The sequence below is a fragment of the Sphaeramia orbicularis genome, chromosome 19 (genome assembly GCF_902148855.1).
Source record: "Sphaeramia orbicularis chromosome 19, fSphaOr1.1, whole genome shotgun sequence".
Classification (NCBI taxonomy): Eukaryota; Metazoa; Chordata; class Actinopteri; order Kurtiformes; family Apogonidae; genus Sphaeramia; species Sphaeramia orbicularis.
Window position 1 is genome coordinate 31184850 of NC_043975.1, and position 22332 is coordinate 31207181.

General features: G+C 36.4%; 1 protein-coding gene across 1 annotated transcript in view; it reads right to left on the reverse strand.

Annotated features, from left to right (window-relative positions):
• The window catches only part of LOC115410209 (protocadherin-15-like), a 409909-nt gene that overhangs the window by 306050 nt on the left and 81527 nt on the right, over nucleotides 1–22332 (reverse strand). Inside the window, exons 3-4 of the mRNA XM_030121717.1 lie at nucleotides 5715–5729; nucleotides 5254–5319 (exon numbers count right to left, since the gene is read on the reverse strand). Of these exons, the coding sequence (XP_029977577.1) occupies nucleotides 5254–5319; nucleotides 5715–5729 (81 nt within the window). The remainder of the gene's footprint in view (nucleotides 1–5253; nucleotides 5320–5714; nucleotides 5730–22332) is intronic.

The window sequence follows — 22332 nt, forward strand, 5'->3', positions numbered from 1 at the left end:
TTTGAGGCAGGTTATATTCACACCACAAGTGAACCGGCCCAGAGTCTGTTTGGATACGGACCTCCTCTTCTAGGTGGTCTCGGTGTGCTCGTTTGATTCAAATCAGAGTTCATACGCTTGTATTCACACCTTTAAAAAAGTCCAGACTTTCCGGGGAAACGAACTCTGGTCCGTTTTAAATGGACCAAATGAAGTAGATCTAAATACACCCAAAAATGACGGTAGCACTGATGATAAATAATTCTAATAGGTTTTTAACCCATAAAGACCTAGTGCTACTCTTGTGGGAGTTCCCAAACTGAATTTTTCTCTGTGGTCAACCTTTCTTCAATGATTTATCACCATTTATTATAATTTTATCCTTTGTATTTTGCATTTTTTTTGTAAATCATATATTTTCCTATATTTAATTTAGATGTTCATGACAATTCAGAGTTAATTCAAAGGTTACTATATCAAAACTGAAAAAAAAGGGGAAAAAGCAACTTTTTCAGCAAAGATATCAATAACTGAACGTCAAAAAAGCGTCTCCATCCACTGTCATATGTCAAACTACGTGGTTTTACTGGTGAATTGATGTTGTGGAAGATGACAGTGTTTCAACAGTAACTACAGAGCCTCTGAATGTCCAAATGGGTCATATCTGATGACCATGAAAAGATGACAAACTGTATTTTACACCAATTATTTACTTGTATTGATAGGATTAGTGGATCTAAAGTTATTAAACATTTTAGATCAGTAGGTGCTTTTGGTTGCCAGTGGATGTTTAAAATCAATGCATGTTCAACAAAATAAGCTGCATATTTGTTGTTGTCTAAAGCATTAAATCACCTCAGTTGCCCTCTGTAGCATCAGTTATAGTACTACACTCGTCTATACAACTAGAGTGGCATATGCTCAGAACACAATGTCCTCAGAGATACTATTTAAGCTGATGGCTTACTAGTGATTTTAGTATTTTGCAAGGCAAGGTACTTTAGAGAAAGGCTTACAAGTGTTGCGATCAGACAGCCTACAGTATTTATGTAAAGAGGTTACATAAGTGGTCTTCCAGACCTTGGGAACTGTGCCCGGTAAATGAGGGGAATAGTATTATATATGTTATGCTCTTGTGAAGACACCTGTAAAGTGAGGAGTCTCATTAAATGTGTTTGTTCTGTGCTTACATGTGTTGAATATATTCCACCCACCCTCACTTGCAGTTCCTCAGCATGCACTTATTCTAATTTTACCCTTTTACTTGATATTATTAAAATCACACCCCCTGTAATTTTAATATTATCTCTTTCATGACATTTGCCTGAGAAAAAAAACCTTAACTTGTATCTTGTTACTCTCCTTCTTCCTCATCCCCCCGCCTTTTCTTTCCTCGAGTCTCTCTCCCGTTTGCTAACACCGACCCAAGATAATCACCCTAAAGCTAGATTCTCTATTAAATCCGTAACACTATTTCACAGCCACAGAGCAATACATGGCATTATGCATTCAAACCATTCCGACTCTAAATTATTCTTCAACAGCCCTGTTAGGAAGATTACTGCTCAAACACACAGACTCACACAGTCCTGTGTATGTATACAGTATATTGCTGCATGTACACAATGAACACAGCACAACAAGGGCAAATCATGAAACAATACACACAGTTAAACAAAGAAATGCACATACATATAGCCACGTATACACACTCATTTTAGCTCGCCTGGGTTATAATAGTACCTTATTGTAAAGCACTCTACTGAATCAATAATGTACTTTAGAGTCAAATTATTCTTTTAGAAACACAAATGGTAAAAGTAGAATAGTGTTGTTGCTACATATGCAAGTCCACCTTAACATTAATGTCAATCAACATCATTGTATTCTTTATTCACTGCTGTTTTGCAGCTGGAACCTACATCAAGGTTCAAAATAATAAACATTGTTGTTTGTATGGATTACTACTGTGATAATGATTATAATTCTGACAAATATAATGACAAAGGGTCTGACAAAAATTCTGAAAACTCACTAAATATAAATAAATGTGTCTAAACTGCAAACAGCTCAATTACTAAGTAGTTTCTCCTGATGTGAATAATACTGGTAATAAGAATTTAACCCAGAAAGACCCAAATATCCACCAGTGTCCAAAAGCATCTACTGATCTAAAATGTTTAATAACTTTAGATCCACTAATCCTATCAATACATGTAAATAACTGGTGTAAAATACAGTTTGTCATCTTCTCATGGTCATCAGATATGACCCATTTAGACATTCAGATTCTGTAGTTACCATGGAAACACCGTCATCTTCTACAACATTGATTCACCAGTAAAACCCATGGAGTCTGATTAATGACAGTGGATGAGATGCTTGGTTTATGTTCAGTTAATGATACATTTTACTGAAAAAGTTACTTTTTCTTAAGTTTTTTTCTGTTTTGGGTATAATAACCCTCAAATGTAATCTCAGCATGATGATTAAATCTCAGAAAAAAACTAATTTTCACTGAAAAAAAATCAAAATAGAGAGGATATTATTATGATAAATGGTGATAAATCACTTAAAAAAGGTTAAATCTAGAGAAAAATTAATTTGAGAACTGTCACAAAAGCAGCACTGGGTCTTTATGGGTTAATCTCATCTTTTAATATCATATGGTGGCGTGCTTACATTTATTTATTTTTTTCAACCAGGCTTATATAAAGCCAGTAAACACTGATCTGGCGTAGAACAGAAAAAATGGAAAAAAAAGAAACTGTTCCAAACAAGAGGACAACCAGCTTAATAAAATGCCATTAAGCCATCAACAGATACAGACATGCCAGCTAAGTAGACAGCTAGCACTGTCTGCTGTTGCTATACTAATCTCATTTCGTGTCAGTTAGGATTACAATGATCAGGTCTCACAGCTTAAAACTTTGTTGAAAAGCAGACATGGCAAACATTACAGTGGGATACGCTTTCTGAGCAGCAATCTAATCTATAGACTGGAGATAAGTGTGCTTAAACCACAATGACCTTTCACTTCTCCGCAAAAAAATATGTGGCCTTCCTCCAGGCAAACAAAAGACCTAATTAGACTGAATTAAAGCCTGTACTCATCAAATTAAAAATGTGATCCATTTATGAATAACCTCCCCTGAACTTCACAGAAATGATGTTCTTATACAAACACACAAGGCAGCACAGCCTTCAGCTCTGGGATTGTGTGTTTGTTTATACTCTCCTTATAGTCTAAATGGCAGAACCATCAAACGAGGAGCCCCTAATTAGCTAAGAAGCTCTTAAACAGTTTGAGCAAACGCTGGAGACAAAAACACTCTGAAGATATATCTCCTTTGGTGTTCAGATAAAAGAAGTCAGAAAAGTCAGGAAACCTTATTTTTCTTTAGGCAGGTGGTTTGAAAGAGGAGAGGAGAGGAGAGGAGAGGAGAGGAGAGGAGAGAAGAGAAGAGAAGAGAAGAGAAGAGAAGAGAAGAGAAGAGAAGAGAAGAGAAGAGAAGAGAAGAGAAAGAGAAAGAGAAGAGAAGAGAAGAGAAGAGAAGAGAAAGAGAAGAGAAGAGAAGAGAAGAGAAGAGAAGAGAAGAGAAGAGAAGAGAAGAGAAGAGAAGAGAAGAGAAGAGAAGAGAAGAGAAGAGAAGAGAAGAGAAGAGAAGAGAAGATGATCCTTTACATCTTGTATTTTTATATAACTCTCAATAAAACATACATGGACATTTTTACACTCTGGTTTAGGGCATATTTTATTCTTTACACACAGGCAGGTTTGCTGTTTCTACCTTTTTTCTTTTTCCAAAATAGTGACCGGAATTCTACCATTTCCCTGTGAATGGCTGAATTCAACAGTATAAGTGTACAAAGACACACTATCTCATTGTAATTCTGACATAGATAGATAGATAGATAGATAGATAGATAGATAGATAGATAGATAGATAGATAGATAGATAGATAGATAGATAGATAGATAGATAGATAGATAGATAGATAGATAGATAGATAGATAGATAGATTTTTTTTCAGCAAGACCGTGAGACCTTAAGGAATCAAAAAGTTCTCTTTCCTGTTGGTGTTCAGCCAAAGGGTGAAGATGGCAGAGGACAGTCCACTGTCCACATGGACGTATGCTCAGTATTAACCCTAATCCTGCTTTACAGAAGCTAGTTAGCATGATCCATGTGATCAACAATGACAAAGTACGCTAACATTTCTATGACTCGTTAGAATTCTTTATCAATTGTGGATTTATCTACCGGCATCACACCCCCTGTTTGAACATGTAAAATGTTTTTAAAAATGCAAACGTTCCTGCTGAGATTCAAACATCGTAGACCATAGTGTTACTTACTGAGCTATCCGTCCACATGTACTTTGGGACACAAATTTATGCATCCCAAGGTGCTCCGATTGCGCCATTTATGACAAGAGTCTGTATGTAACTCTAAAGTTATACAGGAGTCATGTAACACATTACAATTCAGAGACAGTAATATCGGAAAGTAAGGAATTACTTTTAAATAACCAAACTAAGTAATCTGTAATGTATTACAGTTTTGAAGTCACTTGCACAACACTGTTTATATTATATAATTCTCAAAGAATGAATTCATGCTTGATAGCTATGGACTAAAACATTCCAAGGAATCATTTGACACTGACTCTTTAACAAATCCCGCAAATTTGCAAAATTCTTCCTCAGTTCAAGGAACATATGAACATAAACCATTTCAGTGTTCAACACCCAGTTCATGTACAATATAGTAAAAACCAGCCACATCAACACATAAGTTATAGATTGATTAAAGAAAAATTAGTGAGTATCTTTGCATTTTTTCAATTACACTCCAGAAACTAAAAAAAAAAAAAAAAATAATCCTTGAGGTTCACAGATTGTGACCAAAATGTGGTTCTGCTCTAGACACAACATGATGATGGACAGACGCATAAACAGACATGGTCATTGCTAAACCCCTCTACGCATCACACACAGGGGGAAATAAATCAGAATGAATGGATGTCTTCCGCAACTTCTGCAACTTCTGCAACACAGATCAGCTTCAGCTACAGGTTGAATGAATATTAATGAGTGTAGGTTACATCCATACCAGTCAGCATAGAGAAAAGGTCAAGATCATGTGACAGGTGACAGGTTTATCTTAAAATTACACAGTCACAGTGTTTACTTGTTACATCCGTGGTTTAGAGCTCTGTGAAGCCACTTTCCAACATCGAACAAATAAGTGAAAACTATTTGTACTTTACCGTTGGGACTCTCTTCGTCGATGGCAACGATGGTAGCGGGAGGCCCTGACCGAGAGAGTTTACATTCTGCAAGAAGGAAGAAGCAAAATATAATATAAGTACAAGCATATTCGGCTATTACAGTGTTTCATTTGCATTTTAAGAAAGCTTATGACTTGCGACTTACAGAATAGATTGTGTTTAATTAGTCAGACTTAGCAATAATGCGTGACTAAGGATTCCCTTTGTGCTGATTTTGTTGCCTTGGGTGGTAATGTTTGACCAAGAGGAATAAATACAGAAATACACGAGGGACAGAGCAAAGGAATGTTATAATTGGACTGTAATATACAGGTAAGTAAGGAAGAGAAACGACTAAGAGCAACACAGAGGAACTAACGTGTTTTCATCTTTAAAAATTCAACCATCTGTATAAAGTTAACTGGGGTCAAACAGGGAGGGAAATCATGAGAAGTTCTTACCCTCATATTGCCAGTCTGCAGTTAGACAGCCATTTTCCAGCAGGAAGGAGGAGAAATACAGGGTAGGTAGAAGGCAAGGGAGGAAGAAGAGGGGAAAAAAAGAGAAAAAGTTATGAAAAATAAGAATGAACCTTCACTGCAAAGAAAGGCAAGAAAATAACCAATCCAGTATTGAGTGAGTATAGAGTACAACAGGCAAATGAAGCATGTGCTTTGAGGAGTGAATTTGCATGTACAGTACACGACAACACAAATACTGTTTATTTCTTTTTTTTTTTTTTTTTTTTTACTCACAACAACTCATACACATACCGACCGTATTACTGGAAGAAGGAATAATTTTATATTCAGGCTAGAAGCAGAAAATGGACCCTTTCAGAGGGAAGAGAATCAACAGTCAAAGATATCTCCGTTATTCTTCTTTTTTTTTTTTTGCTGGGATACGTAAATACAAAAGCACTCACAATAATAGACCAGGCAGGGCAACACCATTGTACAGCTCTGGAGGAGAGTTTGGAGCATTCCCACAGGGGAATGGGGGGTGGGGTGGTGGAAGACACATATCTGTTCACTTAGAAAATAGACTTGATGGAGCAACAATCATACATCCTTTCCTACTGGTTCTATCCCCCTTCCTGATTAAGCATTACAACCGTGTGACATGATAGATCAGCTCCAGATTTAAGGGTATTGTTTCCAGGTACTTGGTATGAGAGACATATTGAATGTTCTCAAACATAGATTAAACTGTCCTCGGGTTCTGAAGTATCGTTCTACGTAGAGGAGGCGGCAAAGATTTCACTCGGATGAAATCGACTTCTGATAAACTCAAATAAAGTCAAATAAAAGAAATGATATTCCATAGTTCTGATGCATTTAAGTGTACTTGACTGAAGTACCTTTCAGTATGTGTTCACCCTTATTGTTGACTTTCACGTAAGAGAGTTTTGTTGAGTGCAAAAAAGGATTAAACTGAGCCATCATGATGGGACCCACTGGTTATAGGACTGTTGATGTTGGCATTTTGGAGACTGGAGTTTGGAAGGAAATGAGTTTGACTGTTATATAATATACAGGGTGAGGAAGCAAAATTTACAATATTTTGAGGCAGGGATTGAAAGACAGTGTATGACCGGTTAGTTGATTGAAAGTCATGAGAATTTATTTGCCACAAGAAAACTGACATAACAGAAAATGTTTTTATTCTATGTGTCCTCCTTCTTTCTCAATAACTGCCTTCACACGCTTCCTGAAACTTGCGCAAGTGTTCCTCAAATATTCGGGTGACAACTTCTCCCATTCTTCTTTAATAGTATCTTCCAGACTTTCTCGTAATAGTTTTGCTCATAGTCATTCTCTTCTTTCCATTATAAACAGTCTTTATGGACACTCCAACTATTTTTGAAATCTCCTTTGGTGTGACGAGTGCATTCAGCAAATCACACACTCTTTGACGTTTGCTTTCCTGATTACTCATATGGGCAAAAGTTTCTGAAAAGGTATGGATAATAGTGTTAGGTATGATTATGACATCAATATATGTTTGGTTTCAAAACAATTGACGTAGTGCCTGCTGAGAAAAAACAACTAAATGTTCATTGTAAATTTTGCTTCCCCACCCTGTATAGTATAGGGATGCACCGTTACACATTTTTTCACTTCCAATTCAGTCCCGATACCTGAATTTGGATATCTGCCAACTGGGGAGCCGTTAACAATTGTTGACCCCATGGAAGGTAACTGTTGTGGGCCCTACAGAAAATGAATTATCTATAAATGCGTCGCCAGAGCAGGGGGGTGTACGCTGTGTATGAACTGGGGGTATAGGGGTGCGTTTCATAAGTGCCATAAGAAGCGCAACTGTCGTGAAACTAAAACTTAACGTTGAATAAATCAGTAAATCAGTGCAACCATGCCCCCTACTGGCTATTTTTGGAGTTTCTTCTCCTGCGCTGGGACTGTCCGAAGCCCAAAGTGACCTGATAGCTTTTTGTCCACTATTGGCTCGTCGTATAATTCTGTTAAAGTGGAAGGAATCTTTGCCACCCACTTTTGTGCAATTAGTGCATGATTTACTTTTCTTTTTAAAGTTGGAAAAGATTAAGTTTTCCATTCGTGGACAAATTAATTTGTTTTATCAACAATGGTATCCCTTTTTCTCTACAGTTGACAAGAGTGTCCTGAGAAATGTGTTGTTAGTTTACATTATATTAACTCTTAATCAGCCCTGATTATTGTAAAGAGGAGCTGATGACATTATTCATCTTGTTTTTTTTGGGGGGGTTTGTTTTTGGTTTTTTTCTTCTTTTTGGGGGGTTTAATAGGTTTGTAGGTTTGTTGTAAATTTGTTTGTATACACTGTATCTGTGCAGTTCCTTAATTATAAGTACATGTTTATGTATAATTTGAAATAATAATAACAAAAAAATTTTAAATAAAATAACTTTGGACGTCCGACCCAGCTTCTACACCTCTCTTTTACTCTGGAGCTTACACGAAATTTTTACAACTTCTAATGTATATCCACCGGGCCCCCTGGAAATGCTGGGCCCCATGAATTTGTCATGTTCACCCCCCCCTTTACCGTGCCTCAGTCTGCTGATACTGATACTATTCTGATATCTGAGCTCTGTTTGCTTTAACATTATTATCACAATTGGTGATTTAATATGAGGCAGTAATAAACTCCTCTCTACAGGCAAGTATGATATGTATGAATGTATTCATGTACGCCCCAAAAGGCAACTTGAGGTAAGTATGAGGTCAGAAAAACAAGAAATCCTGGAAAAATCTCATCCTGAAAACAAATATGCAACTGTAAGGGTTTCAAACTGACTGTCAATATTTATTAAATCCCAGACAGATACACATAAACGGTAAGCTTGTTTAACACTACCTCTCTCTCCAAATAGAATACAAAGGGCTGCTTCATCTGATCAGCAGTGCTCAGCGGTGTTTCTAGTATAAAATATTTTCCACACAGCAGACATGTTGTGATCAAAAGTTGGTTAGCCACAGAGCTGTTCAATACACGCCTGCAAACTGTGGAATGGATTTCCTGAGCGGAGGCGTGCCTCATTACTCAAATACAAATGCTCCGCCTCATCTAATGAACACAAAAGGGGGTATTTCACATTTCAGGTAGACGGCCATGACGTGGTTATTGACACACATAAGCCACTCTGTAAACGCTGCCACCACGGAATCCAAATGAATGGGGGTATACCACGAACAAATCACCTTTGAGACGGTGGTGGAGCGCTTCTATTTTAACTGGAGCAGCTTACAGTAGAGTAGAGTAGATAAGGAAAAGCACAGACCAATTACATGCATGTAGAGCCATCCCATGTGATACCACTCAGCCAATCACGTCTGTGCATTCAAAGCAGCAAACAGTGTGACTGACAGTGCAGCAGATGACAGAGTTAGAAAATGTACCAAAACACATCCAAATTTTTAAAATCTTCCCACTGGAATTTGAAAAATATATGAAATCTTTAGAATTTATCTATAATAAAAAAAAAACCCAGCTCTAACACCCTGGTAATTTATAAACAATTCTTTAATAGTGACTGAACTCTCTGTTGCATTATTTATTTATTTTTGTTAGATTTGTTTTTTTTTTAAAATTTATTTATTTACTTTTTTATACTATTAATTGTATATTATGCTTTGCTTCTTTAAATCTATGCATTATTTTCTTAAATCTGTTCAAATGCTTTTTTCTTTTTGACATCTTGTTGTTTGAATGTTCAAAATTTGTATTGTATACCCAAATGTTTTTCAATAAAGTTGAAAAAAACAGATGACCGAGTTAGAGGCAATAGGAATATTAATTTATATGCAAATACTTAAAGTATTTCTTGTTTAAGTTTATGGGTTCTTATGATTTTTTTTTTGATTTTTTTTTTACTGTGGTATCGACTTTGGTATCGAGAATTGTGTGATTTGGTATCGACTACTAAATTTTTGGTATCGTGACATCCTTAACCGATACTGGATCGGATCGGCCCCATCCCTAATATAATATAGCCTAACATAAAAGTAATTTCTATTTAACATAAATAGCAGAAATATTAAATGTTATGCCTGTTTTCTGCACTTTGTTTTCTGTATTCTGTTACTGTTAAACACTGCTATTTCTCCACAGTCGCATCAATAAAGTCATGTCTTATCTTAAATATTATCTTATCTTCAGTGTCATTTTTCTACGTTCATCCCACGGGCTTGATTGGAACCTTTGGCGGGCCGGTTTTGGCCCACGGGCCGTATGTTGGACTACCCTGCTCCGAGCTGAGATAAGAATCCTTCCAGTGTCCAACTCTGTTATATATTATACTATTTACTCCTTTCATAAATGCAAATTTTCATTTCCTACGTCAGATGTAATACTGTTTGTTGTGTAATACAGTCATTGTTGATGCAGATCGTGTCGATGGCTACTTTTCGAGACATGATGTCATCTTTTGTTAAATACTGCGGCTCTCTTCTGTCTATTTACACGCTATAGATTTTATTTTATCGCCATCTCTTGCTTTTATACAAACTAGGAGTACACTGGTGTAGATTATTGTGTCACAAAATGCCTCTTGTTAACAGTCATCTCAACACCACAGAGGAACACACACTTCCTTTGCTCTCTCTGGCTGTTTTCATGTTTCAGCACTTGGATCATCAGAGTGCTGTCTATGTTTTCGTTTTGCCCTTTCTACATGCTGTACATTCGAGCCAACAATAGTTATGCAACACTCGGCTGCTACTGCTAAAACATCAACGCTGATACTGTTTCGCTGACTTTGGCAAAGATGTACAAATAGAAAATGATTAAGTGCCAAGTACATGCTTCAAAGTATATGGAAACAGAAAGTGCTGTGTTTGTAATTGAACTATTACACATCATTTTTGTTAATGGTTTCGGTAGAAATGCATTTGCAAGCTCAAAGTGATCAAACTTAGAATGTATTTGGCTGTTAGAGCTTGGTACAAAAACAATGCTTTTACAAAGTATGAGGCTGAAATCAGTGATGTCCCAATCTGGATTGTTTTGCTTCCAATCCGATTTTTTTAGGATTAGTTTTGCCAATACCAATCCGATACCGACTTTTTACAAAGAAATTTGATTTAATTTTAGAGTAATTATTTATAGGTTATTGTGCTATTATTTTACTTGAGCTAACAATTGGGCTGAATGTGGAACCTGAACTAAAACAAGTATGATACCTTTGACTTTCAATAACGTTAGTATAAATTTGCACTTCCCAAATTCATTCTGTGGGCCAAATTAAAATCTTTGGAAGGCCGGTTTTGGCCCACAGACCATATGTTTGCCACTGCTGTAGTGCGTCTATAGACAGGTCTGTCCAGGTATTATATGGGGGTGTGTTCCGTGCTGTACGTTAGTGATGCGTGGATCAGCAGGTTACTAGCGGGTCAGGGCGGGTCAATGTTTTTAATGTTATTAACCATTGTAAGATAAGATAAGATAAGATAAAATAAGAAGATAAGATTGATCCCACCCAGCAGCAACATAAAACAAGCAAGTGAAGAGAAAGGACTGACAGAAAACCAACACAGAAAAATGAAAAAAAAAAAAAAAAAATCTACAATTTATATAAATATTTATGTAATTTCAGGGTTAAATATTGTTAACATATTTACATTTGTACTTCATGAGTGTAATATTTTTTGGATTCCCTTTTTGGGCATATTTAACCTTAACACATAAAGACCCAAATATCTACAGGAAACCAAAAGCATCAACTGATCTAAAATATTCAATACCTGTTGATCCACTAATCCTATCAATACATGTAAATAATTGGTGTAAAATACAGTTATTCATCTTTTCATGGACATCAGATATGACCCATTTGGACGTTCAGAGGCTCCGTAGTGAACGTGGAAACACTGTTATCTTCTATAACACTGATTCACCAAAAAACACATGGAGTTTGATCAATCAGTGACAGTGGATTAAAGCACTTGTTTTTACATTCATTTAGTAATATATTTTACTGAAAAAGTCACTTTTTCTCCAGTTTTCTCTGTTTTTGATGTAATAACCCTCAACTTTAATCTGAGCTTTTATGAACATCTACATGATCAGTGAACTAAATATAATAAAATACCTGATCTTTCACTGAAAAACCCAAAATACAGAGGATAATATTAGAATAAATGGTGATAAATCACTTCAGAAAGGTTAAGTAGAGTGAAAAATTCATTTGGGAACTGCCACAAAAGTAGTACTGGGTCTTTATGAGTTAAACTAAGCTAACCAGTGTTGCAGTAGTAGTATACCATATATACATTATCATCAACCTGCCTCCAACACAGTTTCTCACTTGTATACACAAATCTTACGTATGGAACCTCTTTTTAGAGATTTAGTGAAATAAACACTCAATTTATTTATTCAGCAAGTGTCTTTTATTATGTCTCATGGTGCGACTAAGGGGAAAAAATCCAAATAGAATTCACAGAAAGTGTTTTGGTGTAATTTCTCCTGGTTGTGTGTTATTTTTTAAAGCACATCAACCACCGTCCACATTCATGCTGTGGTGGGTTCAACGCTTCTGAAGCTTTTCTAAGGGTGCAGCTTAAGTTTAGCATCGCAGAAAGACACATGGGCCATGGAACAATAGTCAGTGGTTACATCACACTCCAACCAGCTGGCTTGTATGTGTGTGTGTGTGCATAGGAACAGCAGATGACAGATGCATATCCCCTGCTTGACTGCCTTTTTATCCTTCAGTGTAAGCTGATGCCCCTCATCTATTACTAACCAGCCATTTGTTCTCTATGGGGCATCTCCGTCTCCTTCCTAGCTCGGCCTGATTCCCTCCCATCGGTTTCTTCCCGTCTCTGTCTCTTCTCATCTGCTTCCCTTGCTCTACCTGTCAGTCCGCTTTCCCCCTCGAACAATGAAAATTAAATGGGATGAAACAGTAAACAGTTGAGGTTGTAATGTAAAGTGACAGATAAACACGGTGAGATCTCAAATTAAATGATGCCAGCCTTTAAAACACTGTCTACCCTGGTTCCATGTCTTTTAACCCGTTTAAGATTGCCATTTTCTTTGCAAAAAAAACTGTCAGAAAATGTATTTTTGGCAATTCATTTGCACCTTTGTTTTCAGGCAGAACTTAACTTTCAATAACTGGCCATTAATTATCATTATTATAAATAATAAATGCATAAAACAGTGTGTTTTAGTAAAAAAGAAAAAAGCAGACTTGAATTTTTTTTTTAGCATAAATATGATCAGAAACTAGGGCTGCAACTACAAGAATTTTAACAATGGATGAATTTGTAGCTTATTTTCATAACTAATTTATTCATTGAATTAACACAAAAGACTTCATTCTCAAATATCAGTATTTAACTCAAAGCAATATAAGCTGCAGACAAGTCACTAATGATCACATCCTCGCAATAGCTTTAGGTTTAGTTAGGGAGCACTGGGCCGCTACCTCGACTGGTTATGGCTAGAGACTAGCAAGCTATAGTCTTCAACCAGCTCTGGTTATAGGCTATCAAACTAGCATTGTATGTAGTAGTTCCAGTCAACGATAGGTAGCGTTAGTCTGGTGGCCTGATAAACGGAGATGGATGAAAATGTTCTAATTATGACAATAGTGTCTAGGGATGGTAATCAATAAGAATTTAACGATTCTGATTCCATAATCGAATTTGCTCATCGATTCAAATCCTTATTGATTCTCTTGATGAAAAACTGAGTTTTAATGAAAACTGCAGATCTGTGTGTAAAAAGGGCCATCAGCGCCTCCACTGCCTTAGGAAACTGGCACACTTCCACATTGACCGAACCATTTTAACATTGTTTTACTGTTCCTTTTTTGAGTCTGTTTTATCTTTTTGCCTGGTGGCATGGTTTGGTCAGACCTCAGTTGCAGAGAGAAACTCACTGAATCAAATAGTGAGATGGTCCAGTCACCTGACTGGTGAGTCCCAGTCTTGTCCCGCCTCCCTGTACACTAAACAGATACAGAGGATGGCTTCATCAATTCTTAATAATGACTCCCATCCTTTACGAGGTGAATTTCAGCTCCTTTCCTCTGGACGGAGGTTTTTAGTTGATTATTTTAGTTATCATTTAGGTTTGTTCCTGTCGCTGTCACTGAGCTCAGTAAGAAATAGTGACATTGCAGTTTACCAACTTATTTTAGTTATTTATTCCATTTCTTTGCTCTATTTATCATTATTGTGACTTCAAATGTTTAAATTTTATATTCTTATCCTGGTCTTTATCTCAGACTGTTTTTATCTTGTCTGAGTTTTTATTATGTTCTATTGCATCTTGTTGTTATTTATTTGATTTTATTTATTTTTATTATTCTTTTACTTATTCATGCTGCTATACTGATGAATGGTGGAACACTGAGCACGTTTTGTCCTGTCTTTTTGTTCTGTCTGTAAGCTCGATCAAGTACCTGCCTAACATGTTCAGTGTATGTCTTGTTGTAATGTGAAAGCAATCACCTAGACTGCAAAACAAATCTACCTACGGGTACAAATAAAGTAACCTTGAACCTTGAACCTTATTCTTCTTATCAATTCTCATTGGGTGAGGGAATAAAAGAGTACAAACAGGTGTGTTTGTATTAACTGTCTTTTATATTTCCATCTCTGCACAGAAAATATAACATATACAGTTTGCACAAATAATTAGAACAGATGATCAAAAAGAACTGGTTCTCGATTCCCATCCCTAATAGTGTCTAAGTAGCTAGAGGGCTAAAGTAACCACAACACATAGGCTATCTTAAGCTAGGTTTACATTATGTCCGCTGTGGCCACGGTAGCCCCGTTTGCCCGAAACATATTGCGCCATGGGATTTTGGTAATTTTTTTCCTCCATATTCAAGTTTTGTTACATAAACGGTGAACTACGTTTGGGCCAAAAAGAGCTGCTGTGGTCACCGCAAACATAATGTAAACCTAGCTTTAAAAATCTGGCCCGGCATCCGAAGACTCAACCACGCTGCTCTGTGTTTTCCTCTGTTACACTACACAACGTGCGGACAGGCCTCAATACTAACAGGCTCAAGACCCAACAAACTGACCGCAGCATTCATTGCCAACTCTTTTAAGAATCGATTTAGATAATTTTAATCGATTCATTGTTACAGCACTATCTGAAACAACTGTAAATGTCCATAACAAAGCCTTTTGAGATTGCAGAGATAAACTTTCAACTATTTTACATTTGTTCAAACATGCTTTTTAGTCTGGAACATTCAGTATCCATATTATAGCTTCATATTTTCTGTTATTTCCAGGCATTTTTTTTAGCCTGTGTGGAAGTCTCTGAAATAGTTCATTTCTACTTGTAATAGACTCCCATTTTGCTGCCATAAAGTGTTATATAGTGTCGCAAAGCTGGGGATCTCAGCTTTATGATGCCGTTTGAATTGTATGGATAGTGCAAATGGTTCAGGAGTTACAGTAATTTGAATGCTGTAAAGTGCAAAATGCAGCGCCGGAGAGACTGCCATTGTTAAATGGTTAAAGAGAGTACCAAGTTGATTTACAACATTTTTTCTTATGCATCTCTAAAATTATGAGGCTAAAATTTAAAGCGTTGCTACATACTGCCCAGAATACACTGTAGGGAGACAAATTTATGACGAGTATATTGAATAGAAATGCAAATTAGCCTCATAACATCTTTCACATACATATGCCACAAGCATATTTCCTTACAAGAGCACACTTGTCAAAAGGAGATATCTATAAAAAGAACTTTTATCCATCTAAAGTGTGCATGTTCTAATATCTCAGAAGCATATAATTAAGCTCGCCCTTGAAAGTTTGTTAGTGCATTTCTTCATTCATTCACACACACTTGTTTTGTGTTAGAAGTCATTCATTCACTGTTAAGTATACTTTTCTTTTTTGAAAGTTTTTTTTAGGGAAAAAGATGATAACAGAATTGACTTTGTGCATGAGGAAGAGAATAAATCCGCCTAATGCCAGGTTTCTGTCAAGGTGATGAAAAGCTCCAGAGAGAGGAGTGTGAGGAGAATGAGGTGAAGTGTTCACATTGTTGGACCACATAAAAAAAATACAGACAATATCCCAAAAAGTCAATGAAAAAGCTTTGCTCCATTTCAGATTTATCATCCATTCAACATCCTGTTATTTAAACCTGGAGTGTTTTAATCAATATGGTCTTTATTTACTATTCAGATTCTGTCCATCTAAATTTGGCAGACAGATTATGCAGGTTGAGGTTGCCAAGAGTGGAAGAAAAAGAGTCCCCATTAAGGGTGTCTACGAAAAAAAAAAAAAGAGGGAGAAGTGGCTGTGACTGCAGCTGAAGACCACACTAATCACCAAACGTCCAAACAGGCTAGAGCTGGGTGAAAACAACTATTGTCATTTCAGAACACAAAGACACACAGCTTAGCGACTGTCTCCATGACACACAAACACACAAAAACACACACATTGGTGCTAAGAAACCATCCTTGCACCAAACAACGACACCTGCACATTAACACCACTTTACAGAGTTGACACAATTGAGCCTATACATACACGCATGCACTCGCAGACACACACACACACACACACACACATGCTAGAGTTACCATAAAAAATGCATGCTGGGACTGCGACAGTGTAGACACATGACAAGGGAGATTGTGTGTGTACTGAGCTACTATCTACGAGGCACAGCAAAGAAAGATGCTGTCACTTTACTCAAACCAGAGGCTTTAATATCTGCTTTAATGCTATGTTATTGTCACTGTAGGCTTATCTCCATTTTATTCCACACACTAAAATGTGTTCCTCAAGAGACTAAGCAACTGGCAAAATGCCTGAGGAGCCTATAGAAAATCAGATTAGCAAAAATAAATAAATAAACAGACCTACAAACTCTATGTAGAAGTAGCAAAGAGGTTGTAAAAGCGCACAGGGATAACGTGTGTAGCATCCAGCGTGGCCAACCGTGGGGATGTTTCCTTCCCAGATGACAGTGAAGAATATCACACACACTACGGATCCGACTGAGCCATCACACTGGCCCGTTTCCACTAAAATAATTGACTCATTTCAGCTGATGATGTTTCAGATTGGGTCTGTGAATGATGCTCTGGGAGCTCATTCGACAGGCTAGAGAAAGCAGCAGGCAATCGACTAAAGATTATAATGTGCTCAATTCCTGAGTCCCGATCCTGAAGAAGAACGGGTTTTAGTGACGGAAACCATCCTTAAATTTAGACAAGAATGTTTAAAAAAGCATCTACTGATCTACAATGTTTAACTTTTAAGAACCTACAGCTCTCCCTCATTTAAGTATATGTGTATGTATGTGTACATACAGGGGTTGGACAAAATAATGGAAACACCTTCACCTCAAGATGATAATGCCCCAATCCATACAGCTAGAATTGTTAAAGAATGGCATGAGGAACATTCTAATGAAGTTGAGCATCTCGTATGGCCGGCACAGTCCCCAGACCTCAACATTATTGAGCATTTATGGTCAGTTTTAGAGATTCAAGTAAGACGTCGATTTCCACCGCCATCGTCTCTAAAAGAGTTGGAGGGTATTCTAACTGAAGAATGGCTTAAAATTCCTTTGGAAACAATTCACAAGTTGTATGAATCAATACCTCGGAAAATTGAGGCTGTAATTGCCGCAAAAGGCGGACCTACACCATATTAAATTATATTTTGTTGATTTTTTAAGGTGTTTCCATTATTTTGTCCAACCCCTGTATGTATACATGGGTGCATGTGTGTATGTGTATATGTGTTTATATGTATATATGCAGGGTGGGATTTGTTGGGTGATATGGGGGTGGTCAACCCCCCCCCCCCCCCTGGTTTTTACATCCCTACTTCTGCTCAATGAATTTCATCCTTGGGGGGGGACAACCAACCAACTTAAATAACAGACATGTTGTGACAGTTTTCGTACAACTATATCCTACATTACTGGCACTAACGTTCACCTGAACCGAAATGTCGGCAGTCTCAGAATTCGCGAACGTCCCCATGCACTGGGGCGCTGCAAAGTGTGTGTGTGTGTGTGTGTGTGTGTGTGTGTGGGGGGGGGGGGCATGAGTGTCCAGTGGATAGAGGTTAGAAGTTGTGAAAATTTTGTGTAAGATCTGCTGTATAATAGAGGAATAGAACGTGGGAGTTGGATGATGAAAGTATGTAAAGTTTCACTTTCGTTTCAAGATATGAGCCGCACCCCCACGTATATACCTTCAAATCCTTGGTCTTTCCACCTCCAAAAACAAAAGTTAATAAATGTATATTATAGAAATCTAGAAAATTGGAGTGATGATAATGGTCATGAAAATAAGAAAAAGGAGGAGAAAGAGGGGAGGAGAGGAGGAAAAAGAAAGTAAAGGCTGTCACTATTATTGTATTTGGGATTAATGATTTTGCTTTTTTTTTGTCTCTCCTTTTCCCTTTTCCTTTGTTTTCTTTCTATCCTCTTTTGTCCCTCAGCCTTCTTTCTATTCCATTATTTAAAACCCTTTACTGATTAGTCGCTTTTGACCTGTGTACCTCCTAGATTGTCAATTTTGTTTTCATTCCTTCTTCTGTCTCCACCTGAACATGCCCAACTTGCACAAAATAACCATAAATAATCACACATATACGCACACACACGCACGCATGTACACAAACACACCTATAAACAGCCCTCTGTTTGCACCCATCTTTGTTTTGCCTAATGTCTGTCTTATGAATTTTTTTTTTCTCTGGCACTAAATAAATAAAAGTTATTATTAAAAAAAAAAAAAAAAAAGAACCTTGAGCTATTTATGGAGTGAATTTTTCTCTATATTTATCCTTTCCAAGTCATTTACCATTTTATCCTCTGCATGTTTAAGTATAAACCATGTGTTTTCCTTTAGTTAATTCACTGATCATGTAGATGTTCATTAATAATCCAGGTAAAAATTGTATTTATTTTTCTTAAGACATTTCAGGCTGTTCGTGTTATTCAGATTTTTAAGGAAACTTTGTAGATGTAAACCTTTTCATAATATAATTGTACTCTTTTCACTGATATTATTTTACTGGTCTGGCCCACTTCAGATGAAATTATGCGGAATTGGCTCCTGAACTAAAATGATTTTGACATCCCTGGTCTACATGAACGGTAAATTAAATATAGGAAACTAGCTGATTTTCGTTAGAAAAAAGCAAAATGCAGAGGATAAAATCATAATAAATGCCGTTAAATCACCTAGGGAAGGTTAATGTAGAGGGAAAAAAAATCATTTGGAAATTACTATAATAACACTGGGTTACAAAAAAATGTTTTTGCAAGTTGTCTAGGTTTTTTCAACTGAATTAGGACCATTTTGCACCGCTAAATCCAAAAATGACATCTGTTTTTCTCAATCAGGTCAGGTTTTTTTTTGCTAATTTGATTTTGAAAAATTTGATCTTCTCACAAAATTGATTACATTTTTGTGACTTTATCAGTTGATTTTTTATATAGTTCTCAGCCAAAATAGGTTTTAAGAGAAAAAAAATCATTTTCTAACAGGATTCCTGTTAGGTACAATGGTGTATTCACTGCAGATGTAGCAGAATACGTCAGGCTTATTTTTGCAAGATCTTCTAGTCGAAGCCATTTCATTCACCTGTAATATTAAAAAAAACATTAATCATAAATTGGCAAAAGTAAAATCTTCAGAACTCATTTATTGCAAGAAATATGAAAGAATTTTGTATCATATGATGTGAAAATGCCCATAAATGTAAGCAAAAATGTTAAAAAGCCAATATGTAGCATAGTTCAGAAAGTTGACCTGATTGAGCAAAATTAATGTGATTTTTGGATTCAGCACACCAAAATGATCCTAAATCAGCTCAAAAAACTTAAACAATAAATTTGTTGTTGACCAGTGTAATAGTTCTAGTTCTTTAACCCATAAAGACCCACTGCTAGTTTTGTGTCAGTTCCCAAATGATTTTTTTCTCTTTATTTAACCTTTCTTTAAATGATATATCACTATGCATTAGAATATTATCCTCTATATTGTGCATGTTTCACTGTAAATCATGTATTTTCCTATATTCAATTTCCTATATTTAATTTACATGTACATGAAAATTCAAAGTAAATTCAAAGGTTATTAGTATTAAAACAGAGAAAACTGAAGATAAAATGACCTTTTCTTTCTTTCTTTTCAAAATATATCATTAACTGAACATAAATCAAGTGTGTCCATCCACTGTTATTGATCCAACTCCATGGGTTTTACTGGTGAATCAGTGTTGTAGAAGATGACGGTGTGTCCACAGTAACTATGGAGCCTCCAAACATCCAAATGGGTCGTATCTGATGATAATGAAAAGATGAATAACTGTATTTTACACCCATTATTTACATGTATTGATAGGATTAGTGGATCAACAGGTATTAAACAGTTTATATCAGTGGATGGTTTTGGTTTGGTTTTGGTTTGGTTTGGGTCTTTATTGGTTAAGGGTGAAATAATATGACTAGAAGAAGTTGACGTTGATACTGTATCCTGCTGCGGTGTTAACATCTTACATCGACAAGCAATTAAACAAGACGTGCATAATTAATAGAGGTTGTTAACTTTTCTAATTTCAGGATTTATATCTCGCTGTTAAGAATTCAAACTACTTCCCATAGCTTTTTAATCAATTTTTACCTTACCATATTGTGAGAAATTTGTGCTCATTTGAGTCGACGTTGTACTTGAATTCCTCCCGCCTGTTGCCATCTGTTAAATACTCGCTTGACTACCTTGCCTGGAGTCTAGATTATGAATAGGAAAAACCCAACGACGGAAAACTCCAAAATATACAGGGGTAATATCTGTACACGCTGTAGCAATAAAGGCAATCGGGACACCCAAGGGACGCCTGCGTTGAGTGAGTTTCTGAAAGGATTTTTTTTTTTTTCTCTTAACGGAAAAAGGAGGTTAAGAAACTATGTGATTGATGGCCACAGAATCTGAATCTGGCACTCGTGAGGAAATGGCAAAGTAAACATTTTATGATGAAACTGTCCAGTCTCATGAGAAAGACTAAAAGAAAAAGGACGAGTTTGCCGCTCAATATGCAGTTGCATCAAGCGAGATATTACAAGAAGTCATTCAATAAATTGCATTTTAGGATATCTATTAAAATAATGAAATGAAATGTGGGAGTTAGATGTGTTTTGCCAGTGGACGTCTCTAAAAAATACACGCAACACTTTTAATTAGGTGTAGACATTAGAGTGGTCTACTATTGTTGACAATGAGTGTGTGAGTGTTACTATGTGTGTGAGAACATGCCTACAGTATGTGTGGGCGTGTAGCCATTAATAATGTTCCACAGGGTTTTTAAGTTAATTACATAGTGGGTCTTTTTGATATAAGTTAATTATTATGCAAAGCACCCTTTTGAGATAATTTGCTTATTAAAAGTACAATATTAAAATATTGTTAAAGCAAGAAAGTACAGTAGTACTAGAAGATCTTTCATTTATTCTAACTCACAGGTGTCAAACATGTGGCCCGGGGGCCAAAGTTTCCAATCCGGCCTGCGGGATGAATTTGCAAAGTGCAAGTTACGGCATCAAACGCAAAAATAATACCATGATAACCTATAAATAATGACAACACCATTTTTTCTCTTTGATTTAGTGCAAAAAACATTAAATTATGAAAATATTTAAATTAACAAACTATCCTTTAACAATAAAATATGAATAACCTGAACAAATATGAACAACCTGAAATGTCTAAAGAAAATTAAGCGCAATATTAACAATATTCTGCCTGTTACTGAATGTTTTGTGCCGTTGTAGATCTGATCTGTAATGCACATATATATATATATATATATATATATATATAAATATAAATGATCAGTCGAGGCATAATATGAATAAAATTGTACTTACATTTCTTAACAAATTTCATTTTTCACATTATTCACATCCTTTTTGTTTGGATAGTTTGTCAATGTAAATATTGGCATAATTGAATGTTATTTTTTGCCCTAAAAAATTTTGGAGTTGTCATTATTCATGGGCTATCATGTTAATATTTCACTGGTCCGGCCCACTTCAGATTAAATTTAGCTGAATGTGGCACCTGGAAGAAAATGAGTTTGACACCTCTGTTCTAACTAATACTGTGCTCCAAACACATTTCAGACCATAAAAGTTCTGCTCAACTTAAAATTTAAGAATACAGATGCAATTTTCCCAGCGAGATGATTGAAAGGAGGTATGGTAGACATCAAGGAGGAGACAGCTTTTCTCTTTCAACAGTTCTGCTCTGTCATGTCCTTTTTAAGGCCTCCATCAGCAGTTACACCAATCTACGTCAGTCCCACGAGTCCGATCCCTCTCCATCTTCTCGCCTCTACCCATCTACCCGGCCGTTCATCCATCACCCGCTCATCTATCCATCCACACTCGTCCCTTACCCCCATCCATTCATCCGTGGAGGACATGGGAGAAACAGACAGGGTGAAATTTAAGGGGGGGGTGATTCGAGGAAAAAGGAAAAACCCAGAGACTGAAAGAAGAGATCAACAGAAAAGGATGGAGGGAAGTGGATATTGGGTTGTGGGGGAAAAAACCAGA